The following is a 27496-nucleotide window of genomic DNA, read 5'->3' on the forward strand; positions in this document are numbered from 1 at the left end:
CGAGAGGAGGAGACTTCTGCAGATAATTTGGCTCCTGGTAAAAACTTCCTGAACAATTAACACTGAAGGAATTCTAACTGGGAGAAGTTTCAGATGGTTGCAATTTGCAGTCCTCACCACTAGATGCCACTAAATCTTACACACAGTTTCTTTAGGTAATTTTTCAAGCAAAAATGCCATAAATGTAGTAATTCTAAATATTCCAACATGGAGATTATTTTCATTTCATCCGAAAATAATTTTCATCCTGATCAATAATGAAAATAACCATCCTACTGGAAACATTTGTAGGGATACACATTACTGTCATTAATGAGGCCTTATAATGACTCAACCGCTCACTCATAAGACTCATAAACTGTGAGCGTGAAAATTGAAAAACCAGATTTACAATTCTTTTGATTTTAAAACTGAAGCCTAGATCAAAGCAGAGAGCATACTGGCCTGTTCTCCACCGCTGGGGGAGGGTTGGTGACATAAGTCTTTCTTTAATTATCCCATCTCTGAGTCATTTGTCTGTCACATGTGAATGCGGTCTTTGATGTACATTTAACTCTACTGGGTTCATGGGGGGATTTATGTGCATATGATTTGCACACTCTTCGGTCAGATCAAATTATTTATTTAATTATCTCCTTCTCGTGTCTTTTTTCTTTTCTTTCCCCTCCTTCTGGACCGAGTCATCAATTTTCAAAAAGGCCCTGAGAAAACAGTTGCTTCCGTCTGACATGACATAAACTGTTACCATACATTTCTGTGAATCTGTGGGGACAAACCTGACAGAATCAAACTCAAAGACAGCAGTAATCAACCAGTCAGATTCGTTTGGGCAGCCCATGAAAGGCCCTGCATTGTGTGTGTGTGTGTGTGTGTGTGTGTGTGTGTGTGTGTGTGTGTGTGTGTGTTTCTGCAGGATTTGCTGTTTCAGCAGGGAAGGAATCAGTCCTGTGCCTTTGCCATGCAAGAAAGTCAGCGTAAGGAAATTCCTGAGCTTCACAGTGGCAATCAGGCAGTTAAGGACCTGCCACTGAAAATGGAGCTGTGTGTCAGTCACTTTCATGGCTTATTCACACCAGCACGACTGCTGTGGCATAAAAAAGAGGTATTCTCATTCACTCACCCCAACAACCCAGTAAATTGCCCTTACTTGAAAGATGGTGGAGTATGTATATTTAAGCGCCCTACAGCGAGCGCTACATCTGAAAGCTTACCTCCTCACACCAGGAATACTCCTTGACTCGGTGCAGGTGCCACAGCGAGGGCTGCGGCTATGTGCTGGAGTGTTGCAACCACTCTGTGAACAACACAGCTAGCTAACAGTGGACTTTGAGACCAACGTTGGTGAGTATCATATTATTTACATGGACAAACAAATAAAGAGTTTTGGTATGAATGTTAAGCCATTGTGGGCCTTTTTATGATACGTCCACGACGACAGGTGGCGGTAACGTGTAATTAACGGTCTTGCTTGGCTTTTTCGACACGAAGAAAACACGGTGATAACTACATAAAAACTTCTCCGTTGTCTTTCACTCCGAGGCAAATGTTTTTTTGCATATTAAAGTCTCATATAAGTTAGCGTTTTGTACTTTTAAAAAGAGCTAAATAACATTTTAAGGAGAAAAATGGCGCTGTGGTTGAATCCTTCTCTTTACAACTATGGCAATGGTGCGTTCAAGTGCTCGTAAATACCTACGGTCATAACTCCCCTTAAAAGAAAGAAGTTTATTCAAGTATGCTGTTAATATACTTTTTTAAAACTAAAAGTAAGAGTATACTTTCAGTTTACTTTTAATGTACTTATCAGAAATATACTAATATAATATATTAATTCAATGTTGAAATTTCATCAGAATCAATGTGAAAACGTTAAAATGATCCAGTGACATTTTCTAAAGAATTCTCTTTATCGGTTAAACTTCATGCTTTCCATCAGCAAGTCTTTCTCTATTGGAAATTGATACATAAAAACAACTTAACACCATATTATCCATTTAATTTCTATGATGACTATGTTAAACATAGTCCCCTTTGGGACAATAAAGTCTATTTTATCTTATCTTATTCTACCACATAACACACCACTTTGGTACAGCAGATAGATATTGCTCAGTAGGAAATCTGTGTACATAGAGAAATGTGGCTCCAAAGGGATTTGGGTTGTTGCTCATTTTATGGATGAGAATAGAAATGCATTTTTGAGAAAACTCCAGTGTAGAACTATAACAGACTGATGAGATAAATGGTAAAGAAGAAATTATGTACTCAAAGGTTTCTCCTGGACTGAGACAGCTTTGCATCAAAGGAACTGACTTTTGGGACAAACAGAGTTACTAGAAACTTTTTGTTAAAGGCATGTTTCCTCAACCCAGTAAAATTATATTCTCAATACTTCCGATGTTGAAGAGGTTATGTAGATAAGAAAAAGATATATCTATTTCCACTTCCTACTAAGGTAAAAGAATGAACTTCAAAATTTTAAATGAGATTTATGGAAAGAATTAATTCTTAAGATTGAGATTTAATTTGATGTGAATACATGTGCTTTTCTGTTGTGAATCAGTGTAGTAGAAAATATATATAAGAAATGTATATATAGGAAATATATATTATTCATTTTTAACAATTTTTTAACAATCCCAATGTCTTGGCTGACAAAAAGTACACAAATAACTTGATTATTGTATTTTGCAAAAAAAACCCCCAAAAACAAATAAAATAAAATGCATAAAATGATTTGTCCTAAAGGACTAACTTCTTTTTTTTTATTTGTTTTTATTTTATTTTGTTTTGTTTTTTTAGACATTTTATTTTCATCAATCAAATTTTTTGTTTTTTTCTTTTCCCTACATTTTATTTATTTGTTGTACAATTAAATTTATTTTTACATTATTTTATATCATGTAATATATTTTCTACAACTCCTGCAAAAATAAAATAAATAAATAGATAAATGAGTGAATGGATAAATTATTATCATTATCATTATTATTATTATTATTATTATTATTACTATTATATTTTGTTTTATTTTTAGTTTTAACTTGTTTATTGAACAAACATAAGTACATAAACATTATGTACATACAGATCTGTCCATGCCAGGGATATACAGATAAAAAATAAATTAAAGAAAAGAAAAATATAAAGTAAATAATTAAGACAATGTAAAAATTAGACAATCAAGACACTTCTTGTGAATATAGAATTTTCCCAATAATTAAATGTACAAAAAAAAAGAAAAATTCAAAACACACAAAATGTCTTATCCTGTAATTGAATTGTTTGCCCAGTTTTGTAAGTTTTCTTATATAAAGTTAAATATTTTGGTATATATACAATAATAAAACAAATTGCAGATTGTTTCTTCTTGTCATTTACAGAAGTAAGAATCTTCCATATCAAGCCTATTTTTTTTCCCTAGAGATATCCGATGCAAATGTTTAAAGGAGACCTCTCTAACGTTATTATAACGACAGATATTGTCCCCAACTTGCCAAATTTTCACACTGTTGGGGAAGTCTATTTTTTCCCACAGGCCTTAAAGCATCGTGTGACGTCACCTAGACAAAACGCATGCTTATACCGCTGCCGTAAACCCCACGTAGCGTGTCGTAAAAACCGATTTGTATCAGTTTTGTCAGAGAAGTAAACTGTTACAGCCATTTATAATCAAACAACGGTAGATTTCTCACATTTAACATGATAATAGTTAAAGTAACTGCGTCTGTACTCGAGCCGGCAACACTTTAACACCATGGTGGACGTCGTGTAGGTTTCTGAGGAGGCAGAAGATGAGTTGATAGCCTGCAAAACAAGCTCGAAAATGGCAACATACAACGCCGAAGGTAAAGGGAAACTGCTGCTAACTAACGCCTCAGCCGTGGTTTTGTGACGTTACATTGAAGTCATGTTGTTGCCAGTTTCTCAGACGTATATCACACAGCTTCCTGTTGACATTACATGTTGCTGCTTTGTGTTTTCTGCCTTCTGGTGTCGGTGCAGGACACTCTGTGGTGGTGGAGGTGAGCCCAGACATCCACATCTGTGGCTTCTGCAAGCAGCAGTATAATAATTTCGAGGTCTTTCTCGCCCATAAGCAAAATGGATGCTCCCTGCCCACCTCTGACACATCAGCCACCACTGCAACAGCCACCCTCACTGGTAAAACACTCAACTTCTGGTTTTATTGTTAATAATTTACATGCAGACTTGATCTACAGTCTGCTTCTCTCATGCACTCATGTCCCTGTTCTGCTCAGATTCCAGCGCCGAGTTTGTTTTCGAGGAAACCTACCAGACCTGTGTTATGAGAGGTGTCAAAAAGATCCTGACCAAAGCACAGAAAACACCTTCCAAAAAATTAAAACCTTCCCTGACTTCAAAGAGACACAGCTGCTGTTTCTCAGGTTGGTGCCTCTCGCCGTTTACGACTGTAACACATTCCTGCTTTTCGGCTGCCAAGCAGGGAAAACAGCGCTTCCTGCCAAGTCCCATGTCATTAGCTGTTATTTATTTAGGACACTGTTAGATTAACTTTCCATATGCACCCAGGCTGCACACCTTATAAAACCACTTCTTCTGTCGATCCACAGGTTGCACTTTTAAGACACAGTATGGCCAAAAAGACATGGAGCGGCATCTCAAGACCCACACTGGTACATCAAAGCCTTGCACGTGTGATTGTCCCATTGCTGAAACACTACAGAATCAGATATTGACACACGTTGTGTTTTCCATTTGTCACCCAGGTGAGAAGCCGTTTGAATGCGAGCTGTGCCACAAGCGCTTCAGCCGGCGGGACAAGCTCAACATGCACAGCCGCTCACACACAGGTGAGAAGCCACACAAGTGTAAACACTGTCCCTACGCAGCAGCAGACAGCAGCAGTCTGAAGAAGCACCTGCGTATCCACTATGACGAACGGCCTTTTAAGTGCCAGATCTGTCCGTACGCCAGCCGCAACTCCAGCCAGCTCACAGTCCACCTCCGCTCGCACACTGGTAGGTGGTAAAAAACCAACTGTGGGATGATGCTGTTTTGTGGACTGCTTTCAGAATCATTGAGTGTTTTTGTCTTGTCTTTTATTTCACTCCAAGGGGACGCACCTTTCCAGTGCCAACAGTGTGATGCAAAGTTCAAAATCAACTCAGACCTGAAGAGGCACATCCGGATCCACTCCGGTGAAAAGCCTTACAAGTGTGACTTTTGTGAGTACCGCTGCGCCATGAAAGGCAACCTGAAATCTCACATTCAGATCAAACATGGCACCGAGAACTCCTTCCACTGTGCGCACTGCGATTTCCAGTGTGCCAGCAAGAATGCTCTGCGGCAGCACTCGCGAGAACACCAACCCACTCAGCCCATCCAGTGCTCCAAGTGCACTTACTCCTGCGCCAGCAAGGGGGCGCTCAAAGTCCACGAGAGGATCCACTCGGAGGAGCGCCCCTTTAAATGTGACTTCTGCAACTTCGCCTCCAAACAGCGCAGCAACCTCGTCATCCACAAAAAGAAGTGCCACTCGGATAAGCCTGAGAAAGGCGGCGGTGGGAAAGGTGTCAGGGGTGGCAGAGGTGGACGGAAAGGTGGAGGAGGCGATTCTCCGAAACCTGTCGGCTCAAGGTATCGTGCCAAACTAGAAGCAGCTCGAGCTTTTAGCTGTGACTCCTGCGATGCATCGTTTGTGAGGGAGGACTCCCTGCGGAGCCACAAGAAGCAGCACAGAGACACTCAGAATGTGTTGCAGCTTCAGCTCTCCACCCCGGCCGATTCAGTCAACTTGGTCACGTCACAGAGCAACACCCAGCTCGAAGTTCCCATCCCACATGACACAATGGCTCCTTACAACAGTGCACAGCTCAAAATCATCGTGTCTCACCCTCTGGGTCAGGAGAACCCTTTAATTCCATCAGGTGTGGACAGTCAGCATAAGACCAGCATGGTCCTGCTCAGCCCAGAAAACCAGGACATGGTTGTCAACTCAATGATCCAACAGGTCAACCTGCTGGCGCCCATGCAGCCCCTCGGGTCGTCCCAGACTGCAGACACAACCCTCGAACCCCAGACGGTGCTGCTGACGCAGCTCAGCCCCGACGACACCAACCACCCGCTCCACCAGGCCCTGCTGCACACGGCCATAACTGCTCAGGACTCCAGCAGCGGCTCACAGACTTTCATCACAACCTGCTCTGAGCTGGAGGGCCTCAACGCCTTGATCCAGGAGGGTGGCACAGAGGTGACGGTGGTGACGGAGGGCAACGCCACCATGGTGACCACAGCAACTCCACCTGACATGGTGTGTGCTCCATCAGAGGACATGTCCAAGCCAGCAGGGACAGTTGCGGTCGGGGAGAGTGCCTTACCCTGTGAGGAGAGTGCGTTGCTGGTGCCAAACATCAGCCTGGGCAGCCAGAACGTGGTCATCCACGGCGTTCCACTCATAGTGTCCGCTCAGCCACAGCAGCTCTCTCCTCACACACTCTACTCAGATACACACACACTGGAAGGCATCCCACAGTGAGCGCAGGGTTCAGACTGAAATCAGAAAGACTGTAACATAAGCTATTTCTTTGTCAGTAAGAACTCTTCTGTAGGTTACGTACGTGCAGGCCATTAACAGTAACTGCTTTTGTTTCTAGCGATTTAATCATTAACCACTGAAGTAACAAAACCGTTGACTCGGAGATATGCTTGTTTTCAGATTTTAGAATAACGAATCATTGTTGTAGCACCCTAGTTGAATCCAGAATGTCGTTATGTTTAACACTGACTAACTTTATGAATATTAAGGTTAATAATTTGGATGTAATTTCACTCACTCTACTTTCAGGGGTCACTTTTAAAGGCGTCAGCGTCAAAATGAGCTGAGAAAAGACTGATGAATCAATGAAGTCATTGTTTAATTAATTACGGTTTATTTTCAGGCAGCATCTTAGAAAAAAAGTGAATAAAAGTGTGAAAGAAACTGACACAACTTGAGATTGAATGGATGTCTTTGTGCCGTCATGGAGTTCTCCAGTGTGTCCATTAGGCGGCAGCAGAGTGATACGATACAGGGTGAAGTTCTGGAGTATTGCTCTGTTGTAGTATTGATTCTACATACTCTGCATCAGTAGCTTTTTTTTCCTTTTTGAAATGAGCATTTTCAAGTCCTCATCTTGAATCCAGGAAGTAGATGCCATTCGTAGAAAACATTAGTCTGCGTATCAAGGTCTCAGTTTCTAAAAGCCAAGTTGCTCTTCCAATAGATTTTTCAATAAAGTGCCTGTTTTGCTTGTGGCTATCTATTATTGTGGCCATTTTTACACTCCAGACTTCAGCACTTAGTATTTGCACAGAGTGAAGGCTGCACCTGAATAGGAGTCTCCCATGAACAGAATGACCATTGATTTCTCTCTCGTCCCTCAGCACTAATGGCTCTGCTGATGCAGACTCTGGCTCAGCACGGCCACAAATTTCGATGAAGTCGTTTGATGGACGAATCTTTGCCCGCACTGAAGTTTCACCTCACAGTTAGTTTGTGCTGCCAAAGGGGGACTGGTACTGCTAGTAAACGAATCGAGGACCACACGCCTCTTGTTGCTGTAGTTTACATTTAACACGGTGTGACGTGTTTGATGAGCTTGTATATATTTTAACTGTTGACGCCTTTTATTCTGTTCCATTTATTGTCTGAGAGAGGCAGAACATTCTCAATTTATACATTTCCTTGATGTGAAACTGTCAGTGGTAAAATGTAACTAAGTACTTTTACCACACTTGGTAATTTTACAGATACTTTTAGTGAGTTTTACCATTTTAATGCTTCTAATACTTTGCCATTTTCAGGGCAGTACTGTATTTTTTACTACACTACTCATTACTGACAGTTACTAGTTGACTGCTAGTTATTTAGTAGATTAAAGGAATAGTTTGGCATTATGTAAAAATACTCTTTTTCACTTTCTTGTTCAAAGGTAGATGAGAACATTGACACCACTCTCACGTCTCTCTGTTATATTTGAAGCTGCAGCCTGGTTTTGTAAAACTGCAACTGGTTGTTTTTATATTTGGGATTTAAATCAATGAGATATACCTTGGTAACTGCTGAGCTATAGAGGTGCTGGTAGGTTGATTTTATTAAGGGGACTCTATACGAAATTCAGAATGTGTGAGTGTCTGCACATGGTTCTCATTGAGGTGGCAGAGCTGGCAGCTAACAGTGCTAACTCCATAACTAGCGCTAAACTGGCAACAGTGCTGAGAGAGTTAATGCTGTTAACCAGGGGGAAATCAGAGGATAGGCGCTACGCTTCCATTACAACACTGTCCCGATATCAACAGTTGCTGCTGTACTAGTCTCTATATACAGACTCTACATTCAGTGAACGTAGAGTCTGTAGGCAAACCCCGGAGATCTTGCCTCCGGAAGAAGAGCGGAAGAGCCCTGGTTTCCGATTGTAGGCTGTTTGTAGTCTGCGTGATATTGACCAATCATGTTTGAGCCGGCTGCAGTTGTTGCCATATTAAACAGTCCGTGCGGTGAACTAACGAGGCGGAACATAATTGGCGTCACTGCAAACTCTGAATCCATCGCAATGGATCAGCATATTTACTTATATATAAATGGAAGCCGGAAACGGAAATCCGCCTCCTCCGCCCAAATCAAACCAGAATGCCAAAAAATCGGGGGTCTGCCCCCAGAGGCTGTATCGCCGTCTGCCGGAAGTCAGACGCCGAATACAGCCGACGGGTTCCGAGAATGCTGCTGTACAGACACAGTGCAAAGCAGCAGCAATGAGCTAGCTAGTGGGATACACACATGCGCTAACATGTACACTATGACAGACCAGCTCACCACAACAAACCACAGAGAAGCTCGTGTTATAACACACATAGAGGGAGTGTGACTTAATTCTCTGCTCAGGACGCCATTACCCCACTGTATCTTTACATAACAAATATTGGTATGTAGGGGTGGGAATCACTAGAGGATCCATGATACAATATAATCATGATCCGATATTATTCCAATTTTAAATGAGTATATTGTAATATAAGTATTGCAATATATCGCACGATATATTGTGATATATGTCCTTTTTTTTTCAATTTATGTCTCTAAAGGAAAATGTCAACGTGTTTAATCTAAAGTTTTCAGTCTGTTCATCTCACTTCAGACATTTTTTGTGGCAGCAAAATGTATGCAGTGAACTGAAAAAGCAGCTGATTATATTATTATAGTAGGCTACCTAAAGTTAATTTGTATTTGTAATATTGATCATTTACATGATAAAAAGCGATACTAAGCATTGTGTGCCGATACGATATTGCCACACAAATATATCGCGATACCATGCTCTATCGATTTTTCCCCCACTCCTTGTGCTTTGCTGCTATATTGATACTCTTAATGTTGCACACAGAACTTTTGAGCACAGCCAGGCTTACTGTTTCCCCTATTTTCCAGGCTTTATGCTAAGCTAAGCTAACCATCTGCTCGCTGTAGCTTTTCAAATAGAAGCCATTTCTCAAAATGCCCATTTCTTTTGGATTTAACACACAAAAGAAATCATCTGTGTATAAAATAGGATGCATGTTGCAGATTATACGACCCCAAATATTGAAAGCAGGCAGAGTTAAAATGTTATAAATACTGTTGATATGTATCAGCAATAGCAATCCAATAATATGTCATGCAAGGCGCCATTTTGCTGCCTAATTTTATTGTAAATATGTCTTGTCTATAATCATTTTTTACTTCAATACTTTTTTGAATGCAGGATTTTACCTTTGAATAGAGGATTTTTAAGTTATGCTGTTGCACTTTGACTCAGGCCTAAGTAAAATATTTGAGAAGTTCTTTCACCACTGAACTAAATGAAGAATGACTGCTGTATATCAGAACTCATAAATGTTGGATAATTAAGCATATCTCCTCTTAAGTCTGAAATTTAAAGGAGAAAAATGGGAGATCTAAGGTTTTAATTACTCCTTAAAGTCACGGTGGATAGTTTGTTTGCTCACAGGCAATTACCCAACAATCCCTCGAAAATTCAGGAACATAAAGTGAAAAGTGCAACCCATTCATTCATGTTCGGTGGGTCTGTGGCATTGTCGCTACCTGCACTCAAGCTCACATTTACATGATAATCACAGCAGTGATCTGTGGTGTCAGCGGTGACCCTTTTTGAACATTGCGTGTGATTCCAGGAACCAAAGTCTTGTCGCCTGATCTTCAGGTGAAATTGCGAAAGAAAAAAAAAGGCTCCTGAGGTTCCATTATGTATGAAGATGAGCGTTATGTGGGAAAAGCAAGAAGTGCTCTCTGCTGTGTGTCTTTGATCTATTATCTAACAGACTTCCAGGCCCTAATCCTGAGCACCCTTCAGGAGGAGAGCCCATTTCTTCCCCACCCACCCCTCCTGATCCACGTGTGACATCATGGGTGAGTTAAGTGCTTCTTGTATGGGCGACAATGTCTTTAGAGCTTGTGAGGAGAGTCTGAAATGTTAGATCTGAAGTTATGTTGTGTATGATTGGTGGGTTTTTGGTTGGAATGTGAATGAATTTTAAAAGAAAAGTCTATGAAACCTTTATTTATTTGTAGTTAAAAGGGTTTTTTGTCAGAGAGACAACAGGAGCTTTTAACAGACCTCCTGATACTGTATGGCACTTCATCCCAGTTCCTTCCTTCCTGTGTTTGAGATGTCAGCCTTTGAATGGGGTCATAAACATCTCCCCAAAAAGCAATTTCCACTCGCAGCTGCTTAAAGAAATCGTAAGTTGTGATGCATTCCTCCTGGACATAAACAGATCCAGAGAGGACCAGGTGATAGCAGGACAAAAGCCGGTCAACACACGAGTGTAAGCAAAAAAAGGACAGGTACTTTAAACAGTGTGAAAATGTCAAAGGGTCGCAAAATAAACTTTAATGAATTTAACATTACGCTTCATCTCTTTCATCAGAGGTGCTTATAAATCGTTGAGACAGCCACTGAGTGCAAACTACAATCTGTCACTTCAACAATACATTTCTGACCTTTGCTTTGTTTGCACACAATTTGCTATCCCCGTCAGCAAATGGCATTGAACGCTGTAATGAAATTAACTGATTGGCAAAGTATTGACATGGATTTGTTTTCTGATGCAGGCGTCTTCTCTCTGTGACACTATTGACATCTTAAGTGAGTTTTGATTCCTCAGTACACTGGAGGCTTTTATCTTGTCTCTGTTCTGCTCTTTGTCTGTGTGCTAGAAATAATGATAGAGCTAATTGATCAGCGTTTTACAGCCATGTAACAAAACACACTTTAATTTGCCTCTCTGAATGCAATGTGATTATTTGCTAAGACATTATTAGGCTATTGTTGTGGCCAGTGGTGGAATCAGTTGTTTGGAAAAAAGTCATTTGAACTCTGTTTTTAGCCTCATTGTAGCCTGTAGCTCTAACTGCCTCTCTGTGGACCGTGCTCATGTGTGTGCACAGTGAAAGCACGTGAACACACATGAAGGTGGTGCCCATATCTCACGGTCTCGCGCAAGCGCACACACGTGAGCACAGTACACAGAAGTAGTTAGAGCTACAGGCTACAATGAGGCTAAAAACAGAGTTCAAATGATGTTTTTCCAAACAACTTTTTATGTCGGGGCTTCAGGACACTTGGATCACTACAGACGAGCAGTATGGAGATACTTTGTGGTTTCAGTTATGTGTTTTTGGATGTTTGAATCTGGGGCGCCGTCAGCCTGCATTAGGTGGAGTTGTGCTGCTACCCACTCTCCCCTTGGATGTCCGCAAGGGATGTGAGAACTCTAAAACTTCACCTGAGCCTCCCTCGGCATATGGGTGAGTAGATAATGACTGAATTTTAATTTTTGGGTGCACTATCCCTTTAAGTTGTCTAAGAAAACAGATGAGCGCACATAAGTGTTCAGTGTTTTAACCAGTTAAAACCAAAAAATATTTGACAATTTTTACCACCTCACCATCTGCATCGGCAATTTCCCGACTCCAAAATGTTTATAAGCATGGGTCAAAGTTTCTCTCATCATATTTGTTTTAATAGATCAAAACTGTTTCATTGGAAGTAGTGAACGCCTCTTTCAAGCCTTGTTGTGCAGACGCAGTGTTTGTAAATGAGACCCCAGGTCATTTTACTTTAGAGAGGAAGAGAACTCTGTGGGTAATTCGACTCACAGTAAATACACTTGAATGTCTGGATCAGAAATAACCTTAGCACACATAGGCGAACAGCCCGTCTGCAATGAGCCAAACAGCATAGAAGAAACAATGATTTATAACATGAAACTGCTTTATTTAGTGTTTTTACCCGTTTAAATCACTTTGTCCATTTGTTTTAGAGAGGAAGAGACCTCTGTGGATAATTTGGCTCATGGTTAAAACCTCCTGAATTTCTGGATCAGAAATAAGGTGAGCACACATAGCAGGCGCTGGGTGAATGGCCTGTCTGCCATGAGCCAAACAGCACAGAAGAAACACTGATTTGTAACATGATACTGCTTTATTCCATGTTTTTTACAGTTTAAATCACCAGATCCAGTTATTTTGGAAAGGGAGAGACCTCTGTGAATAATTCGGCTCCTGGTAAAAACCTCCTGAACATCTGGATCTTATGTTATCGGAGAAAAAAGGTGAGCACACATTAGCAGGTGCTGAGCTAACAGCCCTTCTCTAACATGCCAAACAGCATCAGAGAAACACTGATTTGTAACAGTGGAAGTGCTTTATTCAGTGTTTTTACCTGTTTAAATCACCGGTTCGGTTTATTTTGGAGAGGAAGAGACCTCTATGGATAATTCAGCTCATGGTTACAACCTCCTAAATGTCTGGGTCAGAAATAAGATGAGCACACATAGCAAGCACTGGGTGAGCAGCCCGTCTGCGATGAGCCAAACATCATTAGAGAAACAGTGATTTGTAATGTGGAACTGCTTTATGCAGTGTTTTTACCGGTTTGAAAAAAAACCTCCTAAACAATGAACACTGAAGGAAATCTAATCGGGAGAAGCTTCAGCTGGTTGCAATCTGTAAACTTCCTCTGTAACCGTTCCTTTAAAACAGAGCAGAAAAAAAACAATATAAAAACAACAACAGTGGGATGAAGTTGTTAAAAAAAGCTGTTCAAAGAAAAGATATGCAAATTGATTTTAATGTGACTGTCTGCTACAAATCTACATATTAATTTCTCCTCACTCACCAGGATTTTTTATTCACATTTCCTAAAAGCTTTGTCACCTTTCCTGTGGTATCCATTTGGTGTTTGAGTGTTCTGGGTGTTGTTTTTGTCTATCTTGGGTTGTCAGGAAGCATTACCCTGACAGCCTCTTTTGTTGTTGTTTCTTTAAGATTGAAAGCAGCAGTTTAAACCCAGACCTCAGGGGGCAGAAAAATAAGTCGAATTTTGAGCCAATAGGCACGGCCGCAGCGAGAGCGCCAAAGCCCATAAAAGTCCCTTTAAATGGACAAAGGCCTGCTACAGTATCTCCTGCTCTCCACAACACACAGCCGGTGCCTTTTATAACAATGTCCTTTTATAACGATGTGGGTTTCACCATTTAGCAATGAGCTCTGAGTGTGATCTTGTGAATGCAAATAACCAGCTATCAGCTTTTGTGGTTCAGTAACAAAGACATTTAGCCATTGTTTCCCCCGCCCTGTTTCTGTGCCACTAACCCTAAACAAATGAGTGTTTGCATGGTTTTGACCGTGCACACGGTGCCACGAATTGAAGCCGGAACAATTGCTCGATTGTTTTCTTTTTATTCCATATTTTTGTGGGATGCAAGTTGGGAGCAGTGGCGTAAAGGTTAGACTGTGCATTTGGGTTCAGCTCTGCACAGATACAGGATTTTTTTTTTTTTATGCTCAGTTTGTGACAGCCTCAGATGGTTCTCACTGGTCAGCATGTTGCTTTGTGTTTTCTCCATCCGCATTCTCATAGTTGGTAGAGCGGGACAGTCGGTTATTGTGTGGCGTGACATTTGTTTTCATAGCCGACCTGCCATTATAGAGTGATTAGATTGTTCTTAAGCATCCATTAATCTGAGTTAGTTTTGTGAAAGTAAAGCTGATGTAACAGTGTAGATAAGTGGAGTTCTTTAGGATTGTGTGGACTTTTTATTTTATTTTCAGGCAAGCAGCTGATGGGATCCACAATTTAAACATTTAACTTATAAATGCATACTTATCTCAGCCAGTCCCCAGAGTTGGAACAGTATCCACAATAAACAAAGCTATTTACAATTTTAGAAATTCCTCTGGTTTCAACAGATGGCCATGAGCAAGCAAAATATTTTCTTTGTTCACACATGCTTTATCCTAAGAAAACAAACATGATGGAAATCTGATCTTTACAGATACAAGCCATTGTTGTGTGTGTCTCTGTGTGTGTGTGTGCTTAAGTCTGTTTACCTTGCCTGCTTTCAAATGCGCACACATACTGTTGCTGCCAAATTCATTCTTATGCAATCTGAAAACTTTTTTTTTTTTTTTAAATCCCGGGTGGATATGGAGCAATTAGAAAAGCAGTGTGAGCGATATGGATTATTGTTGCTTCTCAAAAGATTAAGACTGCGCCGTTTTTTCCAGCATCTTTACAGGAAAGTCTTGTTATCGTATTTGTTTCCTGCGAATGCTGAATCACAAATATTTGGAGAGAATCGTTTCTCTCATGCAAATGGTCAAGAATTATTTTCATAACTGCTGCTTGTGTATCTTTGTCATCACTGGTGGTGATTCAGTACACCGGGGGACTCAGACCCAGGAAATGTTCTTGTTTTTATTTTGATATGGGGTGGTGTTTCTCGGCAATGGAGAGGTGGGGAGAGGGGTGAGGAGATAAGATTAAAGCTGTGCTCTTTTAAGTGTCACAATTAGCATAACTGGTTTCAAAAGAAGTCACTTTTATTCTTTGTTGTTACCAGTTGAGAAGAAAATGTGCTGTCATCCATATTGGCGCCCTTTTTTTCCAGCTTAAATGAAGTTCTCTCACTGCTACCATAATGTCCACCCAACCCCATGATCTCAGTCATAGCCTGTCCATATTTGCTGTTTGTTTGACCCCATAAGGGCACGAACCCTGGCTGATCCTTCATCTGAGGACAAAGCTTATGTTTGCTGTGACATCATAAATGCCTGTGCAGAGAAAACAATGGCTGATGAATTCAGCGGGAGTCGGGCACAGTGGACAGCGGAGACGTGGCCCGAAACTTCCAGTGTCATGGAAAGTTTTTAGACAAGGACCCACACCTTGGCCAAACATGCAGAGTGCTCCCAAAATGAGGGGAAGCTGCGAGTCAGAAGGGATCAGATTGCGTTTTTTTAGAGACAGTGTCAGGGAGGGGAGTGGGCACTGCCGGGACCATTGGGTTATAACACTAAATGTTTATATGAAGCTTTGTGGCTGTTGGAGACAGTCAGAGATGGGTCTCTGCTCCTTGGGGAAGAAAGACGCTTTGTTTTTATAGGCTGCCTGGAATGTGTTGAGGACTGTGGACATCTGCTTTATTAGCATATGTGATTCCACCCCCAGCTATGAATCTGCTGGTGGTCTGATAATGTGTCTGATATCTGTAAATACAGACTGTGTGAATGACTTACACCCACCAGTGGGCCGTGGTTAAGGGTCATATTAGAAAATTTACATTTTTCCACCCGTGACAGAAACAGAGGAAATTGGCTTTGTTGAGTTCATGTTTGTCAAAGCAAGAAGTTTTTGTTTTTTCAATTGCACCACACAGGGATTAGCACTATATGAATGTGTGGCGCTGCAAAGTTTTAGTCTGGCTCTCCTGGAGCTTATTGGTGTGAAAATTCCTCAGAAGCATTCTCAGGTCATTACAGATGCATCCCACCCATGCACTCATACTGGCTTGTGGATTACCATTTTCTTTGTTAGGCTAATTGCATTTTGGGGCTTTTTTAAAATCAAGGAGGGGGTATGAGGGACTATGTATGAAAGCATCACTCAAGGCAGTCATTATAATATATACTGGGGGCCAAATTCAAATTCAAATATGCTCAATATACTGATAAAAATATAGCCTAAGTGAAAAAATGCTGTTCTCTAACAAGCAGTTACAATAAACTATACAAAAATAAATAAACTACACAAATTGCATTTATTATTACTGCTGGTTCTAGTGGTATGGTTTGCTGCAGCTCTGCATGTGGTTTGTCCAAGTGGTGTTGCCGTACCCCAGCAGAAGCTGTTGGAGAGCTGTGGTAAAGATAAAATCAGTGCCAAACATTGAACCTGTTTTATAAATGCACTAAAAAGTGGAAAGCTAGAATGTAATAGAGTGCTGCAGGGATAGTGTTTATTAGTAGGCCAACAGGGAAGTTGAAATCATCCTGGTTCCCTCGACAAAAAGCCAGTGAGATTTTTTTTTACATTTGATTTTGGATTGTTGCAGAAAATCGCTCTGTGGCAACAAAAAAAAAATAGTTTATGATACTCAGATTTTGTCCTGGTTTATGTCTAAAATGGTCGTTGGATTCTTGGCTGGCAAATGGGTGAGGTTGGAATGAATAAAATAGAAAGATGGGAAATGTTGTTGTTATTATCATATTTAATTTATTTTTAATTTTGCTTTTATTTATTTGTTTGTTTTATTTCCTACATAGGAGCAAAACACACACTCATTGAGGGTGTTTTGCCTCTTTCTTTGTCGATTGTGTCTCTTTTGGTTGTTTTCTGTTTCTTTGTGGTCGTGGGCCCCGACACTTTGGACCCCTGGGCCTGTGCCCTGTAGGCCTGTTCGATGATCCATCCAGGCTTGTTACCACCTGTCTTTTTTTAAGACTGGTAAATGATTGTGATCAATTTTGTAAAGTGTATGGAAATGATAGTTTTGTAAATGGTTATCTTCTCACATTGTTACGCTAAATTCCCTCTAAATATGTTAACTAGCGACCAGCGCATACATGCTGAGCATATTCCACTTGCTGGCTTTGCGTAAAGTTAAGATCCATTAACTTATTGTTGTATAGAGTGTTGCAGTGATGAGTCTTAAAACCCAATAGAGTTAGCGGATCCCGTGTCTCAAAGTAAGTCTTGTGGTTAACACAAGCTTTAGAGACTTTCGTGTTTTGTTCTACGGCACAGAATACGTCACTAAATACCCCACTCGAGAAGTTTGAAGCTTTAAGGTGTCATGACCATATGACACGTGGCTAAATGAGACATCAGAGCATCATCATGCCAAATATGGCTCTACAGCCTTGATGTGATGGAGACGGTGAAGTATAGTTAGTTTATAGCCTAACAATAGCTTTTTACTTCTGGTGATTGCATTTACACTTTAAGAATCTATTATGTTCTCTTATGAAGATTATCTTGCCGAACAAGACATGTAAGTATCACAAAAAAATAATCCAATGTAAAATGGCTTTTTGCAGAGGTGATGCTAACTTCTGTGTTGGCCTTCAAATGAACGTCAACCCTGCAGCTCTATATTGGCACCCCCCCTCTTAAAAGACATCACCCTTGTTCCTGATCAACCCACAACGCCCAGCCTCGGGTGCTTCCTGTTATCACAACTTCACGCCAGATAATTAATTAGTTTATGAATGATGCAGCATTTTTCCAAAAGCCCACTGATAAAGATCACATGACAAAGTCCCCTCAGACAGATATCATCTATTAAAGTGACCAGGCCTGTGTAACCTAACACCTCTTAGGGAATGCACTCAATCAAGCCTATTGTTTCTGCTCACATACAGTTCCCTGTGTGAGATAAGTCTGGCCTGGCCACAAAGATAACAACAGCGCCTTAAGAACACGGATGAGACGTTCACTGTCAACACCTTCAGTTTGTGAAGTTCCTGCTCAGATTAATGTGCGAGTTCAGCTCAGTCCAGCAGCGGTGGACATCTGAGTGCAGGAAAATGCCCCTGATTAACAATGTATATGGAGAGTTATATTACTGCGGTGACTCTCTGGTAAGCCATTCGTTCTAATATCACATTATCCCCGACTAATATTCAGACTATTAGTCAGGATGTAATGAGGTGAGCCGGTGCCTGTGGTGTGAGTCACACAGCAATTTGATGAGGGCAGCTTCTGAATAGCCTGCATAAATATTATGGCACAGAGGATGTGAGTCAGGACAGAGAGAATCCAGTTCATTGGGCCATTATTGGAGTTGAAAGGAAGGAGAGGAAGTTGGTTTGAAGATTTGTCACCAGCAGATCTTTCTGTTTTAGGAAGGGGGTGGGCTGTGCACGGCTCAGGAATGTGACAAAAAAAAAACTGGGTGTTGGGAGGGTTTTCATAAATACGACTAACTTGTCTAACTAGTGACCAGGCTCTGTGTGTCGGGTGCTTTTGAACAGTAAATCCAAAAATATGGAACACACAAATATTACGTGTAATTTCACGTGTATTTTACTTCATATTTTGCGTCATCGCCGTTGGATGGAACATGAAGCCTGTTGCTCAAGACTTAAATATGCCTGTCCACAACAACAGGTTTCAGAGGTCAGAGCAACAGGTAAATCAGAAACTGCCTCTTTAGTTTTGCTTTCTGTCATCGGCTCGTCTCGCTCATTTAATTCCAAGCCTGTTGACTGCATCTGCATTCCTGCTAAAAGCTCATTTGAGGCAGTTGTCCTGCTCAGACACTCATCACCATCGGTGGGAGGCTGATATATCCATCTGCGCCTGCGAAGGGGCGCTAATCCTTGACAACTGTGCCCCTCTGGCACCATATCCGTTGCACTGCTGGCTGTGTGATACAATAGACTCCCCTCCTTTGTCCTTGAAATTGTTTTAATTGGCCCCGCGGCAGGGGTTGGGGTTGCAAACATAAGACTGACTCAATGGCATTGACAAAATCACAGGAGCATGATACTGCAGGCTCAGAGATGACAGACACGTGTTGGAAGCAGACCATCTGTAATAAAAGTGACAGATTTAGAATCGGCGCAGGCTTTTAAATCACAATTAAAATAAATACAGCTATTTAAACGAACATAAAGGTGTTGAAAACATGTTTCAGTGGCAGCTTATGCCATGAGAATGTAATTACCCTGAACTTTTGACATAGTAGGGGATGTTAACACTTTATAAATACACCTGTAGTATGTTTCTTGTGGGGTTAAACATCTGGTGAGGAATTTAAATGGACAGTTATGAATATTTCTCAAGTGGAAAAACCTGCTGCAAAACACAAAACTTGACAAAGACCCAAAACAAATTTCCCCAAACATCACTTGCAGCGCTTATTGCAAAACCTGTTATGCATGATGGCTTATAACTCACATAGGTGAGTGTGTGTGAACATGCACATGTAGCCTCTGCTAAGCCACAGCCACATGCATTCGCCTGTTCCCAGCACCAAACTTGCAGCATGGACAGTTTGGACCTCCCAGCAGCCGTGCCAACAAGAAGAGGTGACAAGAGCGTGATCCAAGAGGATCCTGTGACCTCTAAAACACCACTTTAATCCAATACCCATGTCTGCTGTGAGGGTCACCTTCTTTTGGGAAGTTAATTCAAGGAATCTCTGTGGAATGCCAGGAGCAGCACCGGCTCTTGATACGGGGGAGGAGCAGCTGTAATTCAGAGCAATGGTTGTCAGACAGCAAAACTCTCTATGGGTGGAACACAGAGGCAAAAAAAACTTAGTTTGGCCTTTTATGTAAATGCAAATACCCCCTTCCAAATTCTCCCAAGTCAAACACACCCATCCCCCTCGACTTCTCCTCCTCCTCCTCCTCCTCCTCCTCTCCCTGCCCCATGGGAGGAGGGGTGGTGGAGAAACAGAGAGAGATCCCAAACCATCTGAATCCCTTTTAACTAAGTGGCCAGAGAGGAGTAAGGGCAATTATTCCACCATGATGCATTCCTTTTCAAAAGAGGACACCATCACTGTTCAACACATGGAATGCAAGCTGTGTTATGGGCACTGAAGGCATGTCACATCCTCCGAAAAACGCTCGAGCCGCACATCAGAAACAGCAAAACAGGTGCTCACAAAGGCATTAAGTGCTGCATGCACAGTGGGGAACAAAATATGTGAGGGGGGAAACTGCTTACATGTAAATGCTTTTACAATATGCTCAGTGTGGTTATTTACTCTCCGCGCAGCCGAGTGGGTGTGTGCTGGAGTGAAAATCAAAATTATGGCATAATCTGCAAATTAACATGCAGGAATTCAGCCAATCAGCCAAACTCTGATTTTACTGTTTGCACCCACAAACTAATTTACTCCACGTATTCAGTCATAATCACAGCATAATTTGATTTTTGGTCTACATGTGAAGAAGCAGAAGGCTTTAAATGTGGTTCATACAAGCCTGTTTGCAGTATTTTGCAATAGCTGAACAAAATTGTGTTCCTGAGATCTGATTGTATGTCACTTCTGTTGTATGGCTCAGTTTCCTGCCACTGTAAACACAGGCTTAATGATGAAAAATACAGCTGTAGGACTTTTGAATGGAGAGGCCTACAATTAACAAAGATTAATAACAGCGTGTTGTAATGAAGCCCCTCCTCACTCCGGGTCCCTGAGGCAAAACTTCTCTGAGAGAAAAAAAAAGTGTTTGTTTATTTTCACCATTCATAGTCATGCTGATTATAAGAAACTGGAGACGTTGCATTCTTGTCCGCATGGAATTTAAAGTGTTTCTGCCCCCCCAGTCACCTTTCAACATGAGTTCATTGAAAATGGAACAAAAGAGGGTGTGTTGGTTTTTATAAGACAAAATGATAAACACATTGTTTGGGTTTTTTCCAATATAAAATCAATACTTTCTACTAGTTACCACTTTTAATTCTGCGTATCTTTAATTTTTCAAATTGCCATTCTTACACTGCACGACAGCCTTTAAAAGGAAATATTACACACTTCTTTATTCTGATCAAAGATTTCAGGTTTGTGTAGCCTCACCACCCCCCGTACCCCCACCTGTAGCTTGTGCAGTATTGATTGCTCCTGCGAGGTTCACTTCCTCAGCGGTGTTTAATGGAGCTCATCGTCCCCGACCAATTCTCTCACCATTTCCTCTGAAACTGGACACTTGTGCCCATGTTTCATCCCAACAGCACCTTCCTTAGGAAGCGACTGGAGCATGGAGCGAGAGCTTTAACACTTCTTTTAAAAAGACAATGAGCGCAAGACAAATTTGCAGCGGAGCAGCTGTGTGGTGGAAAAAACGCTCGCCTTTGTCCAGTCCTTCCCACAGTGGCATAGGGGCTGTCATATGCTGAGCATTTGTTTGACTGTTGTAGATGGGTTTTTGAATGCATGTGGGGTGGAACCAAACACATTCCCATGTGTGTGAAAGTCACAGGGTATAAAGACAGATTGCTCAACTTCTGTTCTCCCACCTCATCTGTGATATAACTCCAGTCTGTTTTGGAGTAGTCAGCTGGGTGGTGGTGTTTGACACCAGTATTCAGATGTTTCTCTTATGTTTAGCACCTGTGTTTTTTTTACCCACAATCAAATATGTTGAGAAAGAAATAATTTGACATTTTGAGAAATACACTTATTTGTTTTTTTGCCAAAAGTTAGATGAAAAATAGCTACTGTTTTCACGTTATTACGGTAAATATGAACCTACCATGAGCAGCTGGTTAGCTTAGCTTAGCATAAATTCAGGAAACAGGGAAGCAGTTAGCATGACTCTGTCCAAAGAAAATAAATTCTGCCCAAAAATCACCTCTAAATCTCATTTATAAACATAATATATCTTGTTGTACCTGTGGACAGAGTCAGGATGGTTGTTTCCTTGTTTCCAGTCTCTGTGCTAAGCTAAGCTGTTGTGTTAAAGGAGCTTGATATGATATTCAGAGCAAATTGATTCACAGGTTGCACATGGCTCTCAACATGGAGTCAGCTGGGACTTCGTATTTGAAATACATTTTCAGATGTTCTTCTCATATTGTGCACCTATGTTTTTGGGTTGTTGTTTTTTTTTTTACTGACAGTCAAATATGTTGATAAAGAAATTATTTGGAATTTTGAGAAATATGCTTATTTGTTTTCCTGACAAAAAATTAGATGAAAAATTGCACCATTTTCATGTTAAAATGGTAAATACGTACCTACTGTAAGCAGATGGTTAGCTTAGCTTAGCATAAAGGCTATGACAGGGAAGCAATTAGCACGGCTGCGTCCAAAGACAATGAATTCTGTCAAAATGACCTCTAACGCTCATGTATTAACATGCTGTATCTTGTTGTAGCTTTGGGTAGCATCAGGCTAGCTGTGTCCCTGTTTCCAGTCTCTGTGCCAAGCTAAGTTACTGTGTTAGAGGCCGCACACATGTCGTGTCTTTAACCACCTGAAAAACGCAAGGTCTGGCAGCAGGGCGGCATGTGTCGGGCCCTTAAAGGAGCTCCATTCAATATTCAGAGTGTATCTGTGATACACGTGTTGTCTGCACATGGCTCTCAACATGGAGGTGGCTTAGCTAGCTCTAGTGGCTAATAATGCTAACAGCACGGACATTGCTAACAACAGAAACAGTGCTAACATTTTTAACAAGGGGGGGACCAACAGGTGGGCGCTACACTTTCACAACAAGGTTGTCATGATATAAATGGCAACCACCATATGACTGCGGTGTAGATCGGTGATGATTAGCTAGCTGGTAGGACCAGAACCCCTAACCCAAACCCACATGCACATGCGTCAAGACCATCTACCACACCATAACAACATATCTTCATTCTGTTCGTATGATATCTTATGATTAAGCCTCCAGGAATGGAGTTGTCATGTTATCATGTGTCATACTTAACGTATGTTAGATTTGGTTAAAGAAACATGGTTAGGCGTCGCTACATTATGTACTTAAAGTTAAGTTGGTTGCCTAACGAAAAGTTTTGTACTCAACGTAAAGTTACATAAGTTAGGTCTAGGAAAAGAACATGGTAATGACATACGTTACAATAACTCAAATTTCACACTGGACACAAACATCAGTCTGCTGGGGGAAGTTCTCTGTTTGCTTGACCAACCCCAGCCTCGCTCCATATATAGACTTTTGCTCTTTATACTACTTCCTTCTGTGTCTGGTCAGCGCTTTTGTCAGAGGGTTGCAGCCCGCCCAATTACTTGGGTTATAGACAAATTCTGGTGCACTACTGTTTTTTGATTACAACACACACAGCAGCAGCATGACTTCATTTTCTGCTCCAGACACTATTCCTCCACTAAATCTTTACATAGCACATAGTAATTTGCCGTGGTATTATTGCTCTGAATATCACAAAGAGCTCCTTAGCAGTCAGATTTACCGCAGACACAGGAGTGGTTCAGTCTTCTGATCTAACTCAATAAGCGTTATTCCAAATATGTCATGCGTTTAGGAGGGAAGACATTCGTCAGAAATGTCTGTACTTTGCATCTCTGTACTGAACTTCACGGTGTCTGTGTCGTGTTAGCAGGCAGATTCTACGCGCTGACACTCAGAGAGCAGTCAGCTAAATCAGTCTGTGTGATAAGTCCAGCCTGAGCCTTTCATCCTCTGGACGTTCGGACAGAGACACAGACAGGTCAGGGTTAATGACGGGCTGTCATTGCACCTTTAATGTACTACGTGTTGAGTAACGGGTGTTTATGGGTAATAGTTTAGAAAAGAAAAGAGTCAAATCTGACACACAAAAGGATTTTGATCATCAAATATTGATTAAAGCTGTAGATGTATTGTTACTGGTTGAGTGTAAGATTGATTTTTGATTAATAATGGATTTATCTTCCATCATGCACAACAAAGGTGAGCTTATATTCCATATCAGTAACACCTCCCCTCCCCCCACAAAGAAACTATCAACATTTCCTTCCGATCAGTCCGACTGTAATGGAATACTTGTTAAAAACCGAAGAATGCGCTTTAATTTGTCAAGGGGATCTGAGCTGACAACTTTAGTAAAGTCCACTATAACAACCTTCCAGGGCCCCTGACCTAGGGAGGGAGTGACCCCTGACCTTATTTGGGCCTCTTTTATGAGGACTTTTTTTTTTTTTTTTTGGGCTCCGGCCAGATGGCTAAACTATCAAAGGGTTTTTTTTATGAGAAAAATCTGCAGGCAAGAGCGGAGTAGTATATTTATCTCATTGTGTGCAGGGCGAAGCTTCTGTTACTTCCGTCTAGGTGGGTCGAGAAAGAATCAGATACACAACGGGGTGTGAGTGTGTGTGAGTGTGTGTGTGGGTGCCAGCCTGCTCACCAACATCTGAAGTGTTGTCAGTTGGCCCCTTTTTCACAAATAATATCAGCTCGGTCTTAAATTCTCAAGCGAGGGAGTGTTTGTGTTTAACCTCGGTACTTTAGTTCCATATTCATGCTCATTACATCGATTTCTACACTGTGATATAACGAAAAAAGTTAATTGGATTATTTTTTTCTCAAACTGAAAAACAGGTTTCCATTATCAATGCTAACAGCAGCAGCACACAGGGGAAAAAAAATCAATTTTATGTCTCTGCAACACAAAAGCAATCACACTATAGAGTTGCATAAATAGTGTGTTGAATAAGGTTGCTGCTCTTTTTTTTTTTTTTTTTTACAAACAAGCCCTGTCCATTTTTTTTTTACAGGTAATATAAAACCAGTGTATGAAAAGATTTTATAAATGCTACCCTGAAACCGATGTGACAGTTACCTGAGATCACAGATGAGCGCAAATCAGTGGAATTTGCGTGTTTGAGAAAAGGGAAGAGTTGTGTGTCCCAGGGTCACTATAACTCGCTCTGCTCACATCACTCATGTGGCGTCTTTATGAGCGATGGGCTGTTTTGTTGGATTAGGTTTCTGGGGAAGCATTTAGGGCCGGGGCCTGTTTGCAGAGCAACACGGGAACGGATTTTCGAAGATCCCAGTAAATGTTTAAAATGACATTTAATCCGGTGCACATGTTTGTGTGTGTGTCTGCATGAATCTGACTTTGTGAATGATAGAAATATTGCTGTATTTGTGTGGTGGTGAAAGCACCACTCAGCAGGAAGTGGTTGCCTTCTTATGCACACATGAATAGCTACACAGCTGCTGTAAGCATTACCTGTTTGTTGTTCTCTGCAAACACCAAATCAGCTTCTCCCTCTGAGCCTACTCATCATATGTCTTTTGACCTCTGTATGAACAGGAGCGAGATAATTTCCAGACATGAATTCCACATGAGCGCAAAGTGGATACACAGGAGTTTCAACGTCAGTGCAGTAATGTATGTAAAAACTCAAAGAACTTTGTCCTTTTGGACATAAAGTACTCCAAAATATGTCAATATAACATCAAAATTGAGTATGTTTTGGTATTTATGACCTTCCAAAATGATTCCCAGAGACACCGATCAGTCATTTATGAACACATGTAGCTTTTAAAATAGTATCCGACCCTTCATAACTGGGGTAACCCAAGCTGTCGCCGGCCCCGGTTGTTTTAATGTGGCCATTCCTTCTCCTGATTGCGCTCAGGGGTCGAGCAAGATCTGAAGTCACTGGAAGCAGTTAAAATAATAGGAGCTGACCATGTGTTTGAGGTTATAAGAAGGGGAGGGACTTCCAACCCCCCCTTTACACAGAAACAAAACAGCCGCAGCGGAGACGGCTGGAGTTGAACTCTGACGTTATTAAGAACCTGGAGAATATGTGATGATAAAACATCAGTTATGAGGGTTTTCATCAGGCGTAGCTTCAGATCTCTGAGTGATTTTGTGAAGTGTTTTGATTTTATTCTCGCCTTTGGTGTTAATTTCCATCATTAACAACACATTCAGCTTCAGTATTTAATCGCTAACTTAGACATTAATGTGTGTTTTTATCAGTAAACCTCAAAAGGTTATTTTACATTCTGATGCAGGATTGAAAATCTGAGCTAAATAAGATCTGACAAACTGAAGCAAAGCAAATTGGGCAAGGTTTGTAAAAACTCAGAAATCAGGCAATTTAAAAGTCTTGAAAATCAATAACCACTGAATTGGTGATCGTTGTGGTGTGTACACTTCCTAAAGTCTGTTATGTACACACGGCCTGTTTACTTTCCCCAGCAGGGCAGCGGCTCAGCACATGTACATTCACATGCACACACTCGCCTGCTCTCAAAAATACTCACCCACGCACATGTACTTCCACTCCACATAGCTGTCCCCGCCCAGTTTCATTCACAAAGAGAAGTGCGGTGAGGGGGGTGGGGTTTTAAAGCTCACCCAAAATGTATGTGAGTCATTGAGAGAGCACACGCAGAAACGGACATCTGCTGTGTGCTGCAGAGAGTGAACATTCAATAACCCCTGAACTAAAAATGTTTATCATAAAGATGTGTACCGGTTTGCTTCCAATCTGTGTGTTTGAGTGTTTTTGCTTTTGACTTCAAAGTTTGATTTGTGTGTTTTGCAAATGATCTAGAACCAGAATTATGAGGGAGATCCTTCACCTTTTTTTTCTTCCTTTCTTCTCCACTGTTAAATCCTCCTAAAGTTCACAACACAAAGACCCCTGAGCGCTGGCCAGCCCACCCTGCAGATGGCCGGAGGATCAGAGGCTGTCAGCACGCTTAAACGAGCCAAGAGTCGAGGCTTCAGCCCTGCGGGGGAGGACAGAGCATGAATGGGGTATTTCCACCAACCTCTATAGCCCCCCACTGGGCATTTGTAAAATGATTTGTGGCAAATTTGTTTAATCAATATGGATGTGGGGGTTTGGATACCCTCCTCGGACACAGGTCTTTCTCTGACCTCTTTTTTTTTTCCTTCCCCTGCCTGTAAGTGCATCATGATGTATTAGGTAAGCTCAGGGTTAAGTCAGGTTTTTGTTTGTATGTGTGTGAGTACAAAACCAAGTGGATGCATACCCGGGAGGAAAGTTAGTGATGAGGAGAGGGCTCGCCAAACAGCACAGGGATTCAAACAAGTAATGCAAGTTTGGACACTTCATAACAAAGACCTCTTTACAATGTGTATTGCATGTGTGTGTCCTTGAAGAGGAATAACTCCTTTTGATCTTTCTGATGTATTTTTTGTCTCCATTAAAAGTTTTTTGGGAGTTTTCCTCTGAACCGAGGGTCTTGAGATAAAGGCTGTCATGTGCTCCGCTTGTTTTGAAGCCCTTTAATTTGCATCTTGGGCTAAACAATTAAAATTGACTTTAAAATCTATGATGTTCTCTTTTTGGGTACTTGATGTCACGTTTCTCTGTGTAATATCACCAGCCTTCCAGGATGTAAAAGCCGAGACACACCAAACTGACTGACTAATCACTAGTGGTGATGTTGGCCTAAGACCAACCGTCAAGGGGTTGAAATCCTTTTCTCCCTCCAGGCAAGGAAACCCTTGATTTTGGCAACCGCTTTACATTTATTGGATGACAGTGATGTGCTTTTTATGAACGCACCTGACCAGTTCCTACAGAAACTTGAGACTGTTTACCAATGTGCTTTACATCTTATTACTGGCTGTGGAAACTGTAGCCCTCTCTGTACGTCCTCCGACTTTCGCATTGGTTGGTTTTTAAATAAAAAGCTCTGTTTGGGATGGTCCTTTTATAT

At 41.3% G+C, this 27496-nt stretch overlaps 1 protein-coding gene and 2 long non-coding RNA genes across 4 annotated transcripts in view; 2 read left to right on the forward strand and 1 right to left on the reverse strand.

The window, feature by feature from the left end:
- LOC125891891 (uncharacterized) overlaps positions 1 to 1341 on the reverse strand; it is a 33330-nt gene extending 31989 nt beyond the window's left edge. The window contains exon 1 of the long non-coding RNA XR_007449666.1: positions 1212 to 1341. This is a non-coding gene — a long non-coding RNA (uncharacterized LOC125891891). The remainder of the gene's footprint in view (positions 1 to 1211) is intronic.
- zfp64 (zinc finger protein 64 homolog (mouse)) lies at positions 1227 to 8269 on the forward strand. 2 transcript variants are annotated; one of them, XM_049581387.1, is made up of 6 exons: positions 1227 to 1341; positions 4006 to 4164; positions 4263 to 4409; positions 4596 to 4658; positions 4752 to 5003; positions 5100 to 8269. In XM_049581387.1, exons 3-6 carry the CDS (start codon positions 4310 to 4312, stop codon positions 6518 to 6520), a joined length of 1836 nt encoding a protein of 611 aa, XP_049437344.1. In that variant the 5' UTR covers positions 1227 to 1341; positions 4006 to 4164; positions 4263 to 4309; the 3' UTR covers positions 6521 to 8269. The 2 variants fall into 2 exon arrangements, with proteins under 2 accessions (XP_049437344.1, XP_049437343.1); XM_049581386.1 differs by lacking the exon at positions 1227 to 1341 and adding an exon at positions 3622 to 3848 and having other exon boundaries at positions 5100 to 8267.
- Positions 8270 to 12341: 4072 nt separating this feature from the next.
- Positions 12342 to 27334, forward strand: LOC125891889 (uncharacterized). The gene is made up of 3 exons (XR_007449664.1): positions 12342 to 12412; positions 12524 to 12633; positions 26431 to 27334. It is a non-coding gene; the product is annotated as an uncharacterized LOC125891889 (long non-coding RNA).
- The last annotated feature ends 162 nt before the right edge of the window (positions 27335 to 27496 follow it).

This window comes from Epinephelus fuscoguttatus, linkage group LG7, assembly GCF_011397635.1.
Source record: "Epinephelus fuscoguttatus linkage group LG7, E.fuscoguttatus.final_Chr_v1".
In the NCBI taxonomy this organism is placed as follows: domain Eukaryota; kingdom Metazoa; phylum Chordata; class Actinopteri; order Perciformes; family Serranidae; genus Epinephelus; species Epinephelus fuscoguttatus.

Excerpts from the sequence above, each read along its gene's own strand:
- zfp64 (XM_049581386.1), top strand. The coding sequence starts at position 3,827 with ATGGCAACATACAACGCCGAAG. Across the intron at positions 4,165-4,262 it reads TGCAACAGCCACCCTCACTG|ATTCCAGCGCCGAGTTTGTT; the intron begins GTAAAACACTCA and ends TGTTCTGCTCAG. Across the intron at positions 5,004-5,099 it reads CCACCTCCGCTCGCACACTG|GGGACGCACCTTTCCAGTGC; the intron begins GTAGGTGGTAAA and ends TTTCACTCCAAG.